Here is a 23,055-nt window from a genome sequence, read left to right as displayed (position 1 = left end):
AAGTAAACGCTTTTAAAAATCGCAAACAGTCCAAGAAGATTCCAATAGATCCAGAATCCAGCTGGCTAGATGAATTTCATAAGAAAATATCTCCACACTGGGTACCTTCAAAACATTTTCTAGAATACAGCGAAACAGTGTCAAGAGGTAGGTTTGGCTTAGAAGAACCATTTAAAATGTGGGAGTTAGAGCGAGTACTTAGTCAACAAAATAGTAGTGCTCCAGGTAAAGACCAGGATATTTCATATTCCATGATATACCATATTCTTCACCACTATAAAATATCATTATTAAATATTTTTAATGACATTTGGAATGATACGTCACAAATTCCAGACAGCTGGAAGGAATAATACCTATTAAAAAACCTGGGAAACTAGAAAACTGCAGTAGATCATATAGGCCAATATTCTTAGCCTCTTGCTTCCTAAAGACGTTAGAAAGATTAATAAAAAATAGAATTGAACATTGGTTAGTTCCCAAAATCTCAGTATGGATTTCGAAAATCAAAATCAACTCAAGATGCCATAACTGCCCTAGTCTCATACATACTAATAAACTGTACTGATAATATGTATACTATGGCTGCTTTTCTTGATGTCTCCTCTGCATTCGATACCGTTAACTTGGACATTATGCATAAAAACCTATTAGACATCGGGTTCCCCATCACCATAGCTAGCTTTCTAAGGACACTGTACATTAATAGATAAACTTTTTTAAGAATCAACCATTCCATCTCTCCACCACGTCTTACAAATATAGGAATTCCACAGGGTAGAATATTAAGCCCAATACAATTTATTTTATATAATATGGATTTAGAAAATTGTATTAATAGCACAACAACAATTATTCAATATGCTGATGATGTAGTAGTTTACACAGCCCACAAATCATTGGATATATGTAAAAATAATTTTGATCTCTCAATTAAAGCTGTTCTTAATCACTATGAAAGTATTGGTTTAGAAATATCAGAATCTAAAACGAAAATTTGTCTTTTCTCTAGATAACATCAAATTCCACAAGGTCATCTAGTGGTAGGTCAAATTCAATTCCCTATTCAAAATTGTATACAATATCTCGGTACTTATTTAGACAGAAAACTTCTATGGATGGATCAAATCCATCAAGTCATAAAAAAGTCTGAAACTGCAATGAATATTCTAAGAGCCTTTTGTAGAACTAACTGGGGCGCTGATCCAAATGTCGCACTTTTATTTTACCGTACTATGATTCGTCCCATTTTCGATTACAGTTGTCATTTGTATGGAACTGCTGCAAACACAGATTTAAATAAATTAGAAATACAAAAAAAAAATAAATGCCTTCGGCTTTGTCTTGGATATTTGAATTCTACACCTGTTAATATAATGGAAGTTTAGGCAATAGAACCACCCCTGAAATTTCGACGGGAGTTTTTAAGTTATAAATTCATTACTAGATCCATAGGGAAAAATACTAACTATCTACAGGATATTCATATTTTATCAATTTGTTCTCTTCTGGTAAATAGTTACTTGAGGATACCTCAATACCGACATATTTTCTATACGTATGAATATCAAGTTTCACCTATGTATTCCCATGTATTAGAAGAGCTTTTCTCAAAACATATTAATACCTTTTTTATGGACAGTAATTTAGATCCAGTCGCTTTTCAATCATTTATACGGCATAAATGGCCACATTATTAGTTTTACTATAGAGACGGATCTAAAGTACAAAACAAAGTAGGATGTGCATTAAATATTATTCAAAGTGGATTTAAAAAATTATTGAAATTGCCAGCTGAATCATTGATATACACTGCTGAAATGACAGCGATTCTTCTTGCATTACGGCATATGCATAGTAACGAACCCTACAGCTGCATAATACTTACAGACAGTAAGATTGTCATCGACAGATTAACAAACTTACATAGGTCCAAACAACTAAATCATATAGAACTAGAAATTATGACTATTTACAATAAAATTACAAATTTAGGAAAAAACATTATTATATCATGGATAAAGGGACACGCGGGCATTAAGGGCAATGAAATAGCAGATAGCCTAGCCAAATCTGCCCTAAAGATAGGCGGAGAATCTCCCTTGAACTTACTCCCCTTTTCAGACATTGATATAATTAGTAAACGGCATCAAAAAGAAAAATGGCAAACATATTATCGAAACACGAGAACTGGAAATAATTACAAGCAAATGCAGCCTGAAATACCCATAATCAGATGGTTTCACACTCTATCAAATCGCCATTTCATAAGGGTTAAAAACAGATTAAGATCTAATCATGCTCTTACCCCCCTTCATATGTACAAGTTGGGTCTCACGGAGTCACCTAATTGCAGGTATGGAAAAGAAGTATTACATATTCTGAATATACATAATTGAAAATTATATGATAATCTTATTATATTAAAAATTCCACTTCCCATCTACCTGAACAATTTGATTTTCTCTAGAGATATCAATATAATAAAAACGATTTACGAACATATCAAAAACTGTAAATATAAATTGAAGCTTTAAAACTGACCCTTACATTTAAGTAAATATTGTATTATATTATAGCAAAAAAAATAAAATATATATATATATATATATATATATATATATATATATATATATATATATATATATATATATATATTGTTATGCTATTTAAATTGTATTATATTGCTTACTTAGGAAAAATCCTGTCTATATTTATTAAATGAACTAATCTCCAATTAATCACAATAAATCAGCATTAATTAATTACAATCTCAGGCTATTTAAATTGTACGATTTACCTTTGATCGTGGATTCAAAATATTTTCCAATTGGCGTCCTAATCGGGATAGGTAATATGACCTGAATAAAATACATAGAATTTCAACTGAACTATATGTGAGATGTCCTTTATTTTAATGAAATTTTATACAACAATCAATCCTGTAATATTTGCAATATACTAACTTTAAATATATGAGAAGTTGTTTTCTATCATGGACCCAAATGTTATTTTACATTGATTTTTAATATGTGTTATAACTAAGCTCTTTTTATAATTCCTTTTTTTTTTAGTGATCGCAAAATTAACTGTCTCTATTATTTATTCAATTTACTTAATTAATAAATGAAAATCACACTCCGGCTCTAATGAAATTTGACTGACCTTTCCTTCTCTGCCGTTGCAATTCTATGGCCACGCCACAACAAAAAAATCCTTTCTCTGCTTCTGCTCCTATTGTGGTCCAGATGACGTACACCTTTCTCCTATCTGTCCTTGTATCTCCAAATGTTTCCGGCTTCGTCTGCTATTAATATTCTTAGGCCCTTTGGTTTTCTATCTCTCTGTACCCCGTTCCTCACACTGGTCAGCTTTTCCACCGCAAATAAACACACCCGGTAAATTACGTCTTCGGGACTTCAAACAAACACAAATCACAAAGCTCCTTCCTTCTTGGACGACGAAAACTGACTAACTAACCTTTTTTTCTCTCTCCTATCTCATAGCCAAAACCAAACCTCCTTGCATTCAAAATTTGACCAATAAAAATCATCCACCTCTTGTGAGTATATCGTTACCACCCAACTCTCTCTATAAAACGTCATTCGGGTAATTCCAGAAAACAAATCTTCTTTAATTATTCTAACTAAATCTATCTACTTTACAAATATTTCTTACTAATAGCTACAAACGATACCTGTTTCTCAATTCAATGTCTTTTGTTAATAAACTTTTACCGATATAATCTTTCGGGGAGAAAACCACCGCAAATCCCGGTCCATTGTTCAACACTTTCTATATACACTTTTATTCCGGGTAAAACCATTTCACAATAACCGACTTATTTAAATTTCTTATCGATAATATTTGAAAGTCTTGTCTCTGAGGCCTAATGAACAATTCTTCGAACAACTTAAAATACATATTTTGTCTTATACAGGATGTTTGAAAATTCATATGCCCGTGTCTTTATGAAATATCAATAATTTTAATTTTTATTTAAGTAATAAAATTTGTATATCGGTTTTTTATTGCTTATGGACATTCAAAAGTACAACAAATCCCCGCCTTTGTAATCGATAAAATTTATCAATTTATGCAACTAAATTTTCTCGAGGCAAAATAAACGCACTTCCTGTATGCTATCTGTACTTATGCTACGTATTATCCTATCCTACTATCTACTTTATACAAATTTAAATCTTCATTCGTGATATTTATATACATCATGGATATTATAAATACCTCTGATCTTTTCAGAATCCATATGTTTCAACTCATAGCTGTTTACTCCATCTTCGTTGTTTACTATGTATGGCCCTTCGAAAACAGGCATCAATTTTGCGCAAATACCGGTCTGAAGATTTGACACTCTTAATGCTCTTACCATTACTTTGTCACCCTTTTGGAAAGTTACTGGTCTTCGTTTATTTGCGCCCACTAAATTCACCCTAGGTATTTTATAAATTAGACTTGTTAAATTTACTTCTTCGATTAATTTTCTGTTGACCAGTGTTATTTCAGAGCCTGTGTCTATCATAATTTTAATTGGTTTCTCATTTATAAATCCATCCACAAATTTTAAATTAACTCCATTTCTCTTTTCATTGTTTCCTGCCAGTTTAATAAATTCCTTGGGGTGACAAAAAATTCCTGTTTGTTTCTTCGTTTTTAGTGAGCGCCTTCTTGAAAACACGCCTGTTGTTCTTCTGTGTTTTCTCTCCCGTCATCTTCTCTCTCATATTCATTTTCTTCTCTTTGCATATTATTTATTTCTCTTCTGTTCTCTTTTGGTCTATCATTCCCGTATCGATTACCGCGAGATTCCTGTTCATTCCGTGGGTTATTGTATCTGTTTCCTTGGTATGGGCGGTTATTTCTACTCTGATTTTCCCGATCCCTGTTTTCATTCCATCTCTGGGTTCTGGGTTCATAATTCTCTCTTCCGTTCGGTCTATTTTCATATCCCCGTCTAGGTATGAATTCTCGTCTTGTATAATCTCTTCTAAAATTTTGACCGCTATCTCTATATTCTTGGTTTTCTCTTTGTCTATAATTTTCTTGCGGTCTTCTTTCTCTTCTTTCATGCCTACGTGATTCTCTCATTTGCAAAAATTGACATAAGCTGTCAATGTCCTTGTAATTTTGGAGATTTATGTGGTCTTCCAAGGTATCTTCAAAATGTCGCGATATCAATTCTACCAATTGTTCTGATGAATAATTATATTGCAAATGTTTTGCATTATTATAGAGTTGTAATGCGTACATCTTTTCTGATACGCCCATCCTCTCATGGTATTTTCCATTTTGTAACTCTTTATTTACTTGTAGTTGCTGGATTTTTCCCCAGAAATAATTTAAGAATCTTCTCTCAAAATCTTGCCAATTGTCCAATTCTTCTTCCTTGCTGACAAACCAAAGATTTGCCTCTTCTGTGAGATGGTTTCTGATGGTTTCCTTTGCTGTTGCAAACGGTCCTATGTATTTGACTTTTTCCTTTAGGTTATTTATAAAAGGCACTGGGTGTATTTTCCTTATATCCCCGCCAAATCGTACTTTTACGTCTTCTGTGCTATGTACGATGACTTCCTTTCTTTCTACTCCTCTTATCTCCATCTCTGCAATTTGTTTAAATCTCCTTTCCGTTTCTTTCCGGTCTTCTTGTAGCGCATTTTCAAATTTTATTTCTATCTGTTCTAATTCCCTTTTTTGCATACTCTGAATATCCTTCATTTTAGTTTCGATTTCTTCTCTCTGCAATTCTATTTTCCTCTCTGTTTCTTCCCTACTTCTTTCTAAACAGACTTTTATTTCGTTTTCATATTTGTCCATACGCGTTTCCATTTTTTGTTCCATTTTTCTTTGGTTTTCTTCCAAATTGTCCAATTTTTGTTCCGTTCTTTGTTGTGATTCATCCATTATGTGTTTTGTTTCCAGTTGATTTTTATCCATTTTTTGTGACGATTCTTGTATTTGTTGTGTCTGTATTTGCATCATAGCTAATAATTTTTCTAACATCCCTGTTTCTTTTCTTTCCTCCATTATTGTAGCATTTCCTTCATTATCCGATCCTTCATCAATAATTGTTTCCTCTTCTATCTTATCCTCTTTCCTTTCTTGCGTTTTGCTTTGACTCCTTGTGGTCGACATGTTCGTTAGATTATTTATCCCCGCCAAATATGAAACTTTGAAATTTGTGCAATAATTTCCCCGCCAAATATAAAATTCTACTGGTCTGTTGCAACAAACGGGACTTTTCCTGTTCAAATGTAATAACTCTTGAGTACGAGTATCAAATTTCAATATCCCACAAATAAATCAAATGGTAAAATATCAAATGTCAAAATCAATCAAATCATTCAAGTATGGTAAAATTATCAAATTTAAATATCACACAAATAAATCAATTATGGTAACCTATAAATTGTCAATATCACGAATAAATCAATTATGGTAAATTGTATCTTAAAAAAAATATATAATCTTTATGTCCTCAATTTTTACATAATATTTCACTTTATCCCCGGCATATAAACTTTCAAATATCTGCTCGTCTACTCCTATCCTTTCAAATTTGCCAACTAGAAATATTTTTCAAAGCCCCACGTTGGGCGCCATTTTGTTATGCTATTTAAATTGTATTATATTGCTTACTTAGGAAAAATCCTGTCTATATTTATTAAATGAACTAATCTCCAATTAATCACAATAAATCAGCATTAATTAATTACAATCTCAGGCTATTTAAATTGTACGATTTACCTTTGATCGTGGATTCAAAATATTTTCCAATTGGCGTCCTAATCGGGATAGGTAATATGACCTGAATAAAATACATAGAATTTCAACTGAACTATATGTGAGATGTCCTTTATTTTAATGAAATTTTATACAACAATCAATCCTGTAATATTTGCAATATACTAACTTTAAATATATGAGAAGTTGTTTTCTATCATGGACCCAAATGTTATTTTACATTGATTTTTAATATGTGTTATAACTAAGCTCTTTTTATAATTCCTTTTTTTTTTTAGTGATCGCAAAATTAACTGTCTCTATTATTTATTCAATTTACTTAATTAATAAATGAAAATCACACTCCGGCTCTAATGAAATTTGACTGACCTTTCCTTCTCTGCCGTTGCAATTCTATGGCCACGCCACAACAAAAAAATCCTTTCTCTGCTTCTGCTCCTATTGTGGTCCAGATGACGTACACCTTTCTCCTATCTGTCCTTGTATCTCCAAATGTTTCCGGCTTCGTCTGCTATTAATATTCTTAGGCCCTTTGGTTTTCTATCTCTCTGTACCCCGTTCCTCACACTGGTCAGCTTTTCCACCGCAAATAAACACACCCGGTAAATTACGTCTTCGGGACTTCAAACAAACACAAATCACAAAGCTCCTTCCTTCTTGGACGACGAAAACTGACTAACTAACCTTTTTTTCTCTCTCCTATCTCATAGCCAAAACCAAACCTCCTTGCATTCAAAATTTGACCAATAAAAATCATCCACCTCTTGTGAGTATATCGTTACCACCCAACTCTCTCTATAAAACGTCATTCGGGTAATTCCAGAAAACAAATCTTCTTTAATTATTCTAACTAAATCTATCTACTTTACAAATATTTCTTACTAATAGCTACAAACGATACCTGTTTCTCAATTCAATGTCTTTTGTTAATAAACTTTTACCGATATAATCTTTCGGGGAGAAAACCACCGCAAATCCCGGTCCATTGTTCAACACTTTCTATATACACTTTTATTCCGGGTAAAACCATTTCACAATAACCGACTTATTTAAATTTCTTATCGATAATATTTGAAAGTCTTGTCTCTGAGGCCTAATGAACAATTCTTCGAACAACTTAAAATACATATTTTGTCTTATACAGGATGTTTGAAAATTCATATGCCCGTGTCTTTATGAAATATCAATAATTTTAATTTTTATTTAAGTAATAAAATTTGTATATCGGTTTTTTATTGCTTATGGACATTCAAAAGTACAACAAATATATATATATATATATATATATATATATATATATATATACCTGAATAAAAATAATAATTATAAAAAATATATATACAAAAAAAATATTAAGGAATTAAAAAATGAAAAGGAAGATGTAAACCTCCGAGATGTTGAAGCGCAGGAAAAAAAATTAATTTATTAAAAATTGTACGTTAGATTGTACGAATGATTGTATATTTATTCCTCTAATTGTAAAAAAATTCCTCTGATTGTAAAAATTGTTTGTCTTTAAATTTGTCTGTCTAATTGGCTCGGCCAAGGCCATCAAACTAAAATAAAAAAAAAATAATACATTTTAATACTATCCGAAATCTGTTCAATAATAATTATTTTTATCAATGTTATTTATGATTTTAAAAACTAAATCTTTCGGCCAACCAACCACCGAAAATAGATTTCAGCATTTGGAAATATTTTCTGTGTTATAGTTTTCAGAAAGAAGTCCTTAGATTTTCCTCATGCGACTGGGACAAACATTTTATGGCTGGAAACCTTACCTATGTTGAGCTCTTTTTTAAGGAGGCCATGAATATGAAGTCATGCGTATGATCGATTTCCATTTATGGTCTTCTTAGAAAGTAGTTCATAACAAGCAGATTGTAGAACTAACTCTAATTATAGTAGCAAATGTTACATTGTGAGTGTCGTTTTTTAAATTATTTCCGCCAGTTAGAAGAGAGCCCCTTAAAACCGACCAAAAATCTATTAATAACTTCAAATATTTTTTTATCAATTTTAGTTAGAATTTTAAAAGTTACTTTTATTAGGCAATCATCTGAGTATCATACCAGCATTTGGAAATATCTTTGTTATTATTATAACTTTCAGAAAAAGAAGTCCTCAAATTTTTCTCTTGTGTGACTAGGACAGTTATTTTATGGTTAGGGAGCAATCCGATTTTGAGCGTGTTTTGAGGATGCCATAAAATATACTTATGTATATAATGGAAATGCTTGTAAGGCTTCCTTAGAAAGCAGTTCACAATAAGAACATTAGAGGACTAATTCTAGTTATAACAGGTTCTACATGATAAAAATAATATTTTGTGCTTATATTTTGCACTATCTAAGAATTGTAATACATATTTAATACTATCCGAAATCTGTTTAAAACTTGAATACTTTTATTTTTTTTTATTTAAAGACAAAATCACATCAACTGCGCAGGGTTGAGTTGATAAAATTGCAATAAAGTGTAGTGTTACTATAAAAATAAATTTGAACTACTTGGAGAAAAACTGTAAGTAGTATTTATTATAATATAATTAGAGATATTTATATCAAAACAAGTTCCTGGCACCGGATTTATCAACTACACAACTTTTGGTACCTCATTACTGAATCTGTTTTTATGGAAACAGGACCGTCTGAAGAATAGAGGTGTCAAAATATGAATAATATTTTTAAAAATGGATGAAGATTCTGTTGGTTCTGTTTCTTCTCCTAACAACAATCAACCATGTTCATATTCCAACGCTGTTACTTCATTTAAATATCCAACCAAAAACCAAGCCATTGTCCTATCTGCTCTCAATGGAATAAAAATAAACGAATATGTGATAGCAATAGGAAATATAGTAAAACCAAAAAATATGTTATTTGCATCCCGCATCTCGAATAACAGAATTTGTATTTACCTCTCCAATACCAAACTCAGTACTTGAAGTTGAGCTGAAAAAATTAGAACTTAATACTGTATCTCAGATGACTTTTCTGCGAGTTGGAATGCCGGACATTACCTATAACCACGTTTTAAGCTTTTGAAGACAAATTTTTATCACTCTCATTGAAAATATCACTATCCCAGATTTTATTATAATATCTTACGACAACACCAACTATCGAATTTACCTATCCACTGACTTAAATTACCCTAAATGTATGTCAAAAGGTCATCGCAAAACAGACTGCCCTGTTCTATCATAATTGACATCAACTAAAACACCCATTGAATCTCAATCTACAATATCACTCCCGTCTAAACCTCAAAATCTTACAACACAAGCAGGAAATTCTATTAATAATACCACTAACTTTCAAATAACAGCAGAAGATATTTACAACGAAACGACTAAAAATAGCAATCCTATTATTTTGAACACTGATGCCTCCCATCAAAAAACAAAGAGACAAATATCGACTGACTCTCCTGAGATACATGAAACGCCAGCCACCCGATCCAACAATTTTTACCAAACCCAAAAATACGGTTAAGCGGCCAAAATCATCACCACCTGATATCCTCGAATCACTTGAATCTATTAAAGGTAAAATCGAATCTAAATACCCGACATTTCCTCTTAAATTTACAGTTCTTTGCGACGCGATATGTAACGCATTAAACTCAAGATATCCTACCCCCATAGTAGAAAATTACACAACCGATATGGTTTCTTTTAAAGAGATACTTCTATTCGCCCACGACCATATTCCTGATCGCAAAATAAAAAATAAACTAACAAGACTTCGAAAAAAGATACAATCCTCAGTTACCGATTCATCCTCGGATATTGAAAGCGATAACTCCCTTTCCCACGTTGTAAAATAAAATGGATAATACATTCATGTTACAGTGGAATCTTAATGGTTATTTTAATAATTTAGAATGCCTTAATCTACTTATAAACGATCTTTCTCCTCTTATAATATGTTTACAGGAAACCCACCTTAAAACTAATAACTTGAATATAAAAAATTATTCCCGTTTCCTTAAAAATCGAGACGCAACATACGCTAGTGGAGGTGTTGGTATTTTTGTAAAAAATCACATTCAGACCAAAGAAATTAAGCTACATACTAATCTAGAAGCTGTAACTATATCAGTGTCATGCAATATCAACTGCAAAAACATCAATATTTGCAATATTTATCTACCTCATCCTAATGAAACCACACTAAAAGTTCTCCAGTATCTAATTAACCAAATTCCTAATCCCAAATTAATAGTAGGTGATATGAATTGTCACAATATCGCGTGGGGTAGCAACAAAACAGATAAAAATGGTCGATTGCTCATGGATATTATAGATGCCCAAAATTTAATACTCATGAATACTGCTAAGCCTACATATTTCAGCTCTCAGAATGGTACTTCCTCCGCCATAGATATACCTCTATGTGAGCCCTTATTATCAACCTCCTTCATTTGGAATAGTCTAGATTATCTTTATAATAGTGATTATTATCCTATAATAATGGAAACCACTATAACCGACACACCAAACACCCCTATCTATCAAAAATGGAAAGTAGATTCCGCCCATTGGAAACTATATCAACATATTGTAAGAAATTACATGTTGGACTATACTCCAGAAGAAAATATAGATACTAACATACAATATTTTAATGATATCATTATAAAAGCTGCTAATATATCCATAGGAAAAACCAAATTATGTAAAAGAAAACCGGTTCCATGGTGGAACCAAGAGATAGCTGCTGCTATAAAAGCTAGCAAGAATGCATTTAATATTCTAAAAAAACATAAAACTTCTGAGAATCTTCTTAATTTTAAAAGTTTGAGAGGTAAAACTAAATATCTGATTAAAAAAAATAAAAAAGAAACCTGGATGCGATATGTTTCATCGATTAATTCATCAACTCCGATGCCAGTTATATGGAACAAGGTACGCACACTAAAAGGAGAACATAATCCAACTCAAATTAGTACCTGGCTTAATGGTAATAATTTAATAACATCTAAACAAGAAATCTGTAATACACTGGCAAATGTATATAAAACAAATTCTAGCAATACAAATTTTAACCCTAAATTTTTAAATTTTAAATGTGAGAATGAAAAAGAAAATATCCGAATAATAGACAATAATGATCAATTAAATTGCCTATCACATACCAAGAGTTTGAAGAGGCTTTGCAAAAATCAAAAAATACTTCTCCAGGCCCTGATGATATTACAATTATTTTTATAAAAAACCTCCCACTCTCAGGTAAACTAATCCTTCTACATATATTTAATCAGATTTTCATTAAAAAAACCTTTTCTATAATCTGGTGTCAATCTATAATCATCCCCATTTTAAAACCATATAACACAAAAACTGACCCCTCTTCTTACCGACCACTTTCTCTTATAAATAATATTTGTAAATTACTTGAAAAAATCTTAACTAATAGATTAGTTTGGTTTCTAGAGAAAAACCAGCTACTGACCTCCATCCAAAATGGATTTAGAAAGAAAAGATCGACAAATTACAATCTAATATCTTTCGTAAATGATATATGTGAATCTTTTAGAAACAATCAACAAGTAATTTTCTTATTTTTCGATATAAAAAAAGCCTTTAATACTGCATGGCGACATCGCATTCTGAAAATAATGGTTAGCTGCGGCATACAAGGAAACTTTCTAGCCTTTGTTAAAAATTTTATGAGTAACAGAACATTTCAAGTTCGTGTTAATGGCATCAATTCAAAGACTAAGCACTTACAAAATGGAATTCCACAAGGTTCCACTTTAAGCCCTACACTTTTCTTATTAGCTATTAATAATATTGCGCAAGAAATAAAGTTACCATTAAAAGCAAATTTGTATGCTGACGATCTAATAGTTTACACTAGAAGTTGTAATTAATATCTCTCTCGCGACAGAAATCCTTCAGGCATTTCTTCACAAACTGAAAATAGGGTCCCACAAAAGTAGTTTTACCTTTTCAAGTGAAAAGACCTATTTTATTATCTTTAGTAAAAATAAAACCAATAGCAAACCTACCCTAATTCTAAATGATATTAACATAAAACAAGTAGATTCAACAGACTTTCTAGGATTGAGATTCGACAGTCATTTGAAATGGACAGACCATATAAAAAAATTAGCCTTATCCTGTCAGCCAAAAATAAACCTCCTTAAAATACTTTCTAACAGAAATTGGGGTGCTGATACAACTACTCTGCTATATTTATATAAATCACTCATCCGTAGTAAATTAGATTACGGTGCAACGTGCTATTCTACTGCTAGTAAAAAAATTCTTAAAGTCTTGGACGTTATCCAAAGTGCATCTTTGAGACTTGTGCTGGATGCCTTCCGTACTAGTCCGGTAGCAAGTCTTCAAGCTGCACTAAATAAACCACCTTTGTTTATAAGAAGACAATATACCACACTAAGATATGCTGCTAAACTATATAGCAATATTAATAACCCTAACTACCTACTCCTACATACAAATAACACCACCCACAAAAGTAACAGACAATCAAGATATTTAACCTTTAAAGAACTTGTAATGAATTGTGGATATAATACCAATTTGTTGACATACTCGCTATCTACATACCCAACTGAACCCCCCTGGATAATTAATACTCCTACTATTAATACATCTCTAGTAGCTTACCCAAAGAATACCACAAATCTTACCCTCGTTCGTACATTATATAAAAAAATTCTATCAAAATATGAAAATTATGTAAGATTTTCACCGACGCATCAAAAACCAAAAACGGCTGTGCCGCAGCCTTTTTAACATATGATATCGAATATGTTATACGAATACTTACTTTTTGCAGTTTATTTACTGGTGAAGCTATTGCAATTTTAAAAGCACTTGAGTTTTGTCAAAAATATACAGATACTAATCTTCTGTTTATCTCAGATTCATTATCTGTACTCCAAATCATCAAACAAGTCTATCCAACACATAAAATCATCCAAAACATAAAATCTATGCTTTATTACTTACAAAACAAAAATATAAACATTCACTTCCTCTGGATACCATCACATATAGGTATTTCAGGTAATGAAAAGGTTGACGCCTTAGCGGTTAAAACAACCTCAAATGAGCGCATCGATATTATCAAACAAATTCCAGCCACAGATATCTACCGTAATATCAAACAATACTGTACAGAAGTTTGGCAGCGATGCTGGGATTCAAATAACTCAAATTTTAAAGTAATTAAACCCTCTACCGGTGTCCGGCTCCAACTTCCAGAAAAAAAAAGAAAACAGGTGGTTATAAATCGACTACGAATTGGTCATATAACATTAACCCACCAACACTTATTAACGAAGCAGCTATCACCAGAATGCTCATACTGTAGATGCCAAAAAACAGTCCAACACATACTTACAGACTGTCTACTTTACTCATATGAACGAAGCACCAACAACATTTCTGAAGAACCAGGTCAACTTAAAAATATATTAAACTGTAACTTAACCAATACGATCAAATATCTTAAGGACATTAACCTATTTCATAAAATGTAATTTTTCTTTTAGTTGATAAATTTTTATTTTACCCAACCTTATAATCTGTACACTACCATATTGTAATAAACTTTTACGGTTGATGCGGCTTTTTGAAAAAAAAAACCTTGCAGGGTTATTAGTGGATATACCAAATACATGAAATATTACATTAAATAAAATTGAATAACTTGATATCTTTTAAATATCTTAACACCGTTGAAATTTTTTTGATGAGAACTGTCTTGAGATCATCATCTGTGAATCTGAGGGATCTTCTTATTTCCATGAATTGAGGACAATCAAGCAGGATATGATTGACAGTCAGTCGGCTAGAGCAGCTGGAGCAGATTGGTAGTGGTTCTTTTGATATTAGGTAGGTATTTGTGTGTTAAGGAAGTATGGCCAACTCTTAGACGATTAATAATGACTTGGTTTCTTCTGTTTAAAGGAGTCTCCAGAACATCGTTTATTTTTGGGCAGATTACATTTAATTTAGTACCTAATTTTTTCCAATAATTTTGCCAAGTATTAATGTAGTGGATTTTAACCAGGTTTTTTAGATCGGTATACGGATATGTCTTCCATTTTGCAGGATGGTTTGAGTTCATTCGACTTTTGTTAGCCAGTTGATCTGCTTTTTCATTTCCGTAAATACTTGTATGTGAAGGTACCCAAATAAAAGCCGCTTCCTTTCCTAACGATCGAAATTTTTCTAGTTCGTTTTTTATACTCTGTATAATAGGGTTGTTGGTATATATTTGTTTCAGTTCCAGTAATGAATTTAATGAGTCTGTTACGATAATGCACTTCATCGGTCTACTCTTTTCGAAGAAGATGAGGGCTTCCAAAATAGCTGTAGCTTCACCTGTTAGTATACTGCAGTTGGTTGGTATCGATATGCTATAAGAATATTTTCTTTAGATACAGTAGTAGGCAGCAGCGTAACCATTGGGAGTTTTAGAGACATCGGTAAAGATTTGCAAATACTTAGGGTAGTGGTCTAGAATCTCCATGAATAGAGATTTAATTAGTGTGGAATTTGTAGTTGATTTGGGATACTTGGTAAGTGTTACGTCAATAGTTACTGGGTGGCTTGTCCATGGGGGAGATATTGCATTTATATGTAGCGATACATTCATCATCATCATGCAACCTCTTCTGTCCACTGCTGGACATAGGTCTCTCCCATATTTCGCCACTCTTCACGGTTCTGTGCTTCTTGTTGCCGTTTCTTGGATATTCGTCCAATGTCGTCCATCCAGCGTGTTGGTAGCGATACATTGAGATGATTCAAATCAAAAGTTGTGAGCTTTATACTTTCTATGAGGGGTGTAGAGTTTTTAGCATTATTGTTAGGAAGAAGGCCAGGGTTGCAGATGTGGAAAAATACAGGATTCTGTTTCTGGGATGATATCTTTGCATGTAGTTCAAGGATAGTTGCTGTCATCTTATATGTCATGGTGGTTCTCCAGTTAAAACTTGCATATTACTAACCGGACTAGTTTTAAAAGCTCCCAGAGCTAATCTCAAAGCTGTAGATTGAATACTGTTTAGTTTTTTTAGAGTGGTTTTACATGCAGCATCGTAACATATGCAACCATAGCCGGTTTTAGTTCTAATGAGCGGTTTGTAAAGCCTAATTAATATTTTATGATCAGCATCACAAATTTTGTTGGATAATATTTTGAGTATATTTAATCTCTTTTGACAGAAAAGCTGTAATTTATTTATGTGCGAATTCCAATTTAAAGTTCTCTCAAAAGTTAGACCTAGAAAGTTTATTACTTTTGACTGTTCTAAAGGTAAATTATTTAATGTTAAACTAGTTGTGAGGTGGGTTTTATTTTTATTAAAAATAATGTATCATGTTTTTTCAGTAGAAAAAACAAATCCCGTTTTTATCGTCCAATTACAAAGCCGATTTAAGAAACTCTGTATAATTTTAGTTGCTGTCATTAGATTATTTGATTTAGTATAAATAACAATGTCATCTGCGTAAAGACTAGCTTTAATGGGTGCTTTAATGACATCCATAATACTATTAAAAGCGATTAAGAATAAAGTTGGACTAACAGTCGAACCTTGAGGAATTCCATTATCTAGTGAGCTATGATCCATCTTAGATGAGCTTGTAACACCATTTATTCTAACTTGAATTGAGGCATTTAAAAAAAAAATTATAAATGCAAGTATGTTACCTTGAATGTCAGTATCTTTCAATGTTTGTAAAATACAGTGTCTCCATGCTCTATCGTAGGCTTGGGTTATATCGAATAATATTGCTATTAGTTTTTGGTTATTTGCAAAATCTTCATTAATTGAAGTCTGCAACATGATTATCTTATGTGGACCTACCTCTTCGAAAACCACTTTGAAAGGGAGTAAGAAAGTTATTATTTTCCAAGTACCATATAAGCCAGAAGTTTAAATTTTTTTCTAGGATTTTGCACATGCAACATGTAAGAGAGATGGGTCGGTAAGAGGTAGGGTTGTCTTTTGGTTTGTTAGGCTTAATAATGGGAATGATAATTGCTTGAGACCAAAGATCTGGGAATTCATGCTTTAAGAAGCATGTATTAAATAAATCTAACAGAATTAATTTGGCTCCGAATGGTAACTTTTTAATGAAGACTGTTAGAATTTCATCTGGTCCTGCAGGTGTGTTTTTTATATTTGAGAGAGAAACTTCTAATTCTTGAAGAGTTATAGGAGCATTTAAGGGGCTGTCAGAGTTATTAATGGAGATTGTAGAAGCTTCTATGTTTTTCTTGTATGTCAGGATGTAGGGATTGGTCAGAAATATTTTTGTCGCTAGAATTTTGTTGATAGACATTAGCTAAAGCTTCTGCGATTGTATTTTTGCAAGTGATTAATTTATTATTGTGTGTTAAGGTATTTATATGTCTATAAGAATTGGAGCCTTTACGAATTTTAGTCCAGATAACCTCGGAGGGTGTAGACGAATTGATAGATAATACGTAATCTCTCCAGGTATCTCTTTTTATTTTCTTTATGAGATATCTTGCTGTTGCTCTGAGTTTTTTGAAATTTAGTAAATTTTCATTAGTATTATGTTTTTTAAGTACATTAAAAGCATAATTGCTAGAAGATCGAGCATATGCTACTTCATTGTTCCACCAAGGTACTGGAGGTCTTTTGCAGAGCTTTGTTTTACCTATATTATTTAAAGCTACTTCTATAACTATATTGTTTAAGGAGATAATATTAATTATAGTTTATATCATCACTTGGATGATAGTTTTCAATTTTCTTTTCAATGTCATCTTGATAAGACGACCAGTTTGACGTCTTTAATTTCCAGGATTGATAGGTTGGAAAATTAGGAGATTGAATTTGATTTAATGATATGCAGATAGGAAAGAGGTCACTGTCATATAACGATTTTATAATATTCCACGTAAGAAACGTTGATAAGGATTGACTACATAATGATAAATCTATGGCGGAAAAAGAGCCGTTATAGGAGTTAAATCTGGTAGGTTCTCCTGTATTAAGTAATAGTAGCTCAGAAGAGTCAATGAGATGTTTCATTAGATTACCGTATTTGTCTGTTTTAGAGCTTCCCCATGTAGAATGATGGCAGTTCATATCCCCTAAAATTATTTCTGGGTGTGGAATTTGATCAAGAAGGTTATTTAGTTCTTGTAGGTCTAGCTTGCTAGGATGTGGTTAATAAATGTTGCATATATTAATATGTTTTTGGTATGTTATACTTACTGCTACAGCTTCGAGATTAGTACTTAATGTATGTAATTGGCTTAGCTTCTAGGTCTGTACTTACGATGATAGCTACTCCGTCACTGGCCTGTTGAGCTACTCTGTTTTTTGGAAAACATTGATAATTTTTAAGATTTATATTAACTTGTTTAAAATGAGTTTCTTAAAGACATAAGATCTTTAGGCATAATTCATTTATTAATAGTTTTAACTGTTCTAAGTGGGTATAAAACCCATTAAGATTCCACTGTAAAATAAAGGAATTGGACATGTTAGAATTCTGCCTGAGATAATTGTTCATCTGTCTCTTCTGTGGAAGAGATATTATTGGGGTTTAGTTTTTTTTTAATCTAGTTATATTATTTTTTAATTTTGAATTGTGGGTATAAGCGTGAACAAAATTAAGGATCTCAATTAGCTCGGCAGTTTCATTCGAGTAATCTTTTGAAATTATTTCAGGGTGTTTGGCATATATTATGTTTTCTAGAAAGTCACATATTTCATTATAGTTTAGGATAAACGGTGGTGATCTGTTTTTTATTTTGTCTTTAATTGACTCTAGTGAAAGTAAAAGTTCTGCGCAGGAATTTCTGGTTGACTTTTTTGACTTTTTTTTTTTGGTTTGCTCATTACAGGAGAAGTTAATATCTGTGAATCGTTCTGTGGGGTATTTTCGTTAATGTCTGGAGAAAATGAGATGAACCTTTTTAGTTGATTAGGGACGTTTGTAGTAATTGGATTTGCTGTTAATTCTACTGGAGTAGGATTTCTGATATTGTTTGAGGTTGATGATGTTGAAGCTTTTAAAAAAGATGTTTCACTTCTATTACTTATGGGTCCTGTCAGGTTATTGCCAGTTTTCATAATTTGTTCTGTTTGGTTATTAGAGGATTTTATTGTAATTAATGTGTTTTAAAAAGTTTCAGGGTGTGCACTAGCAGTGGATGAATTAGCTTTGTCAGAACTTTGTAGTTCTGTTTGGTTATTACATGTATTTACTGTAGGTAATATATTTTGAGAAGTTTCTGAGTGTACATTAGAAGTAGTGGGGTTTGCTTGGTTAGAGCATTCAGGATACGTTACGTGGACCAACTAGTGAATCAACGGCGATGATGTAGTCATGAACTTTGGTTCCTTCAATACTGGAAAGTACTATAGCTTGTTCTTCAGTTGGATCTTTAAATGCGTTGACAATACTGGAATATGAGACGTGAGATGAAGTGTGAATAGTATTCATAGTTTTATTCGAAGTCATGGTTGATTAATTTTAAGTCCGGCCCTGTCACCGGTTCGAAAACCGGTGTGGATTTTGACCCAAAACTGGATTTGTTTCTATTTCTTCGGAACGTTATATTGCTATTATATTTCATTCTGTGTAAAAATCATATTATAAGTTAGTCTAGATTCTGCTTTTATCATAGTACAACGTATTGTTACTATTTTGTGTTAAATAAATATTTTTTAAAAATATGGTTTTGGAAAACTCCAATATATATAACTATATTGGAGTTTTCCAAATTTATTTCCTATCTATTTATTTATTTTCTATATTTAAATCTAGCGGTTAATGTGGACTTCATACTGATAAAACAGTATTATACGAACTCCAGGATAATATACACCGTATATATTATTATCTAAGTAGCGTTTTATGTAGACTCCGACCAACGCATAGGATCAAGTGGACTTCGTAATACGTTAAAAAAAATTTTGGGGTCCCTATGCACCTTTTCGCGTACACAACTAAACTCCTGCAATGTTGCCAATAATTTTATTAGTCATCAATTTAGTTATCGACGAATTTCATAGATACTTGGCTAATGTAGTTAAAAATTTTATAATATAATATGTTAATCGACATATAACTTTATTTTACTTTTATGTTTAATAAGCAAGGTCAAAATTTATATTACTTGCTTTAATTATTTTTAAACTTAAGTAAGCGTCTATTATAAACTTGAAAAGTTTCCATTTTTATACATTAGTATTTTCTTTTAATGCATGTCACTGGAACATTTATTGTATAAATGTTCGTATATCGAGTAGAGTTTTCGTGTAACAGTTTAAGAAAGTGATAGTACTCTAATATTTGTTACCACATAAAATTATAGAAAACTCTGTACAACAAGGAGATCTTAGTAACTTTACGATTGCTACAGTTTATGACGTGCAATATTTGTTTCATGAAGTAGTAAAATTTAAATCACAATAATTTATAAATCAATATTATTATAATTTTTACTGTTTAATTTCAATAATGTCGATTTTTAATTCTAGGGAATCCAATATCCCACTGTACACTGGATACACATGAACAGACCGATACAATTATGGCGGATAAAAGAAGTAGGCATATCACATCACCTAATTTAGCTTATAACTAGACTGTACAAATACACTACTTGACCATTTAAAGTAACATTAAAAGTAGATTGAAAGTCAAATAAGAGATTAAGTAACAAAACGGAAGTATCTGGAAAAATTTTTTCAAACGATATTAGTATTGACGAATACGTTAAAGAGCATGTGACAAATCATGCCGAACCGACAATGCGCCTGAACCACACAATATGGTTATTTAAGAAAAATTACAGCTCGTTCCAGAAAGAATTGTAAATATAACATGTTATAGAGCTACCGTATAGATAAGAGCTGCCGATATAGATAAGAGCTGCATTAAAAATAAATACCTACGTGAGTAATTTTAATTTTAACTAATTAAATATTTTTGGTGTAGAACCCTGAAAGTATGCTAGAAGTATTCATAGTTAATTTTACATACATATTTTATTTGACGTTTCGATCTCCGAATCTGAGTTCTTTTTTAAACATGTATAATATTATGACAACAAATTTTTATATTAAAATTAACGACAAAAACATGAAAATAACGCCTACTTAAAATGTCATCCATTAACGGTCCATAACGTATCGTATACGTAACATTACTGACATTACTCAGATAAAATATTTTGGTGCCTTATGATACTATATTATTCCTTGTATTGGTTTCGTATGTATAAACCAGTTTTACAATTTTATGTTCATTACTATTGTTTTAAATACTTTGTCGCTTGTATAAGCTATCATTATTTTCTTTAAATAATTGTCTTTTTTATTTATTTATTTATTATTTATTTATTTAGTCATTTTTATTATTAGTTCCTGTCAGAATGTCATCCATATAAGTTTGATGGAGGATAGAATGCTGTGATTTGGGAAACTCAGGATTATTTAAAGCAATCTCTTTTAAGACACGAGTGGTTGGAAATAGGGCACAATTTTTCCCGAAACTTGAAGAGGATAATTGAATACACTTAAAATGTTCATCGGGAGTATGTTCGTCTCTCCACAGTATGTTTTGTAAATGTCTATGTTTTGGGTTGATGTCTATAAATCGATATATCATTTTGATGTTAGCACAAATAACATATTTGTAGCATCTAAATCGACAAAAAATGTCAAAAAGATTGTCCTGAAGTTGATAACCCTCTGAAGTTAAGTCGTTAAGGGACACACCAGAGTCAGTTTTAGCTGAAAAATCGAACACGACCTCGAGTTTTTTGGGAACACTTTCTTCTCGTATTATCGACATATGAGGTATGAAATATTTGAACTCGTTTGATAAACTATGATAAAAAGATAAAGGAATGATCTTAGCGTATCCGAGTGTCAGATATTCTGAAATTACACTCTGATACTCTGCAAAAAGCTTTGTATCTACTTGATATCGCCCGGAAGAAAGGATAAGAGTTGTATCTTGAAATAAGTTTTCCACATATTCTTTATTTGAATATTTTGGGTTACAATCAGGGATTTCTTCCAGCTCCCAAAAACTTTCCATAATCTGGAAGAGTTCCAACTGTTGATCAGATTGATCATCATATACCGTTAAAAAGGTAGAAGCCAAAGTATTGGCATTAGAAGAATTAACATTTTTCCGAGGTGCAGGATCTGCTATGACGTATCCGAGATCAGTGTCTATAAAAGACGCTAAATTACCACCCGTAATAATCACGGTAGACTTAAGTAAATAATGATATAAATCGCAGCCAATCAGAATATATATTTGGCTGAATTCAAAAAAGAAAGAATCGGCAAGCTCAACTTTCATGTGAGCCGGAATTTTAAAGTTAGAAGGAGAGATAGAAAATTGTGGTAAGTTATTGGTTATTTTGTCTATAACTGTACAAGGTATACTAAATATAAGATGAGGAGCTATTTGAGAATTGAAAGTAATGTCTACCACTTCTCCGCTATAGGTACAATTATTACTACCTTAACCGGAAATATTTGCATTTTGTTTTTGGAAACGTACATTTATTCGTTGCGCAAAACAACGATTAATAATGTTCATTTGACTTGCTGAGTCCAGAAGAGCTGAGTAGTAGGAGTAGTAGCAGTAGTTTACTGAGTTAGTACTATAATATATTTTAGATTGTTGTTTTTACTAACTAGAATTTTTGTTGCTTCATTATCTTCGTGGAAAAACCAATAAAATTTGTATTTACCAGGGTATTTTAGTATATTTTATCTACCTGTTGGCAAGGAATTGTACTAATAAATCTCCTACGCTAGAGTAAGACGCCAAAAAATGGCAACAATATTATAAGCGAAAGTTGAATTATTACTCTGAACAGTGGCGTAGGTATTAGACTCTTTTTAAAAATTTAATAATAATAATTATTATTATAAAATTTAAATACCAAAAAAAATTATTTAAAAATTCTTCATAAAAGGAATATAATTAAAACACCCTATCGGGCTACATCACAAAAAGTTTTTGTAATCCATATTCCATCATCAGTGTGTCTAGGTGTACATGTTTGAAGTTACTAAATATGTGGGTAAAAACCCGGTAAATGTTATTAATTTGAATTTAGGTTACATTATTGAATCTTATATGTTATGATGTTAAAGTTACAATTAGAATTTATAAATATAAGGAAAATTAGAGGACCCAATACTAAACCTTGTGGTAATCCATATACAACGCTTTTGTGACTAGAGTCAGTATCATTTGCTCTAACTAGTTGCTTACTTTTCCAAGTA

The 23,055-nt window shown here is 31.7% G+C and overlaps 1 protein-coding gene across 1 annotated transcript; it reads right to left on the bottom strand.

Annotated features, from left to right (window-relative positions):
- Positions 1-21,145: 21,145 nt before the first annotated feature.
- Positions 21,146-22,117, bottom strand: LOC140452798 (uncharacterized). Its single transcript, XM_072547127.1, has one exon. The coding sequence runs from the start codon at positions 22,115-22,117 to the stop codon at positions 21,146-21,148; it is 972 nt and encodes a 323-aa protein (XP_072403228.1).
- Positions 22,118-23,055: the final 938 nt, after the last annotated feature.

The sequence above is a fragment of the Diabrotica undecimpunctata genome, chromosome 11 (genome assembly GCF_040954645.1).
Source record: "Diabrotica undecimpunctata isolate CICGRU chromosome 11, icDiaUnde3, whole genome shotgun sequence".
Lineage (NCBI taxonomy): Eukaryota > Metazoa > Arthropoda > Insecta > Coleoptera > Chrysomelidae > Diabrotica > Diabrotica undecimpunctata.
The sequence above is the reverse complement of the archived record's forward strand: the minus strand, read 5'-3'. Positions and strand labels throughout refer to the sequence as shown.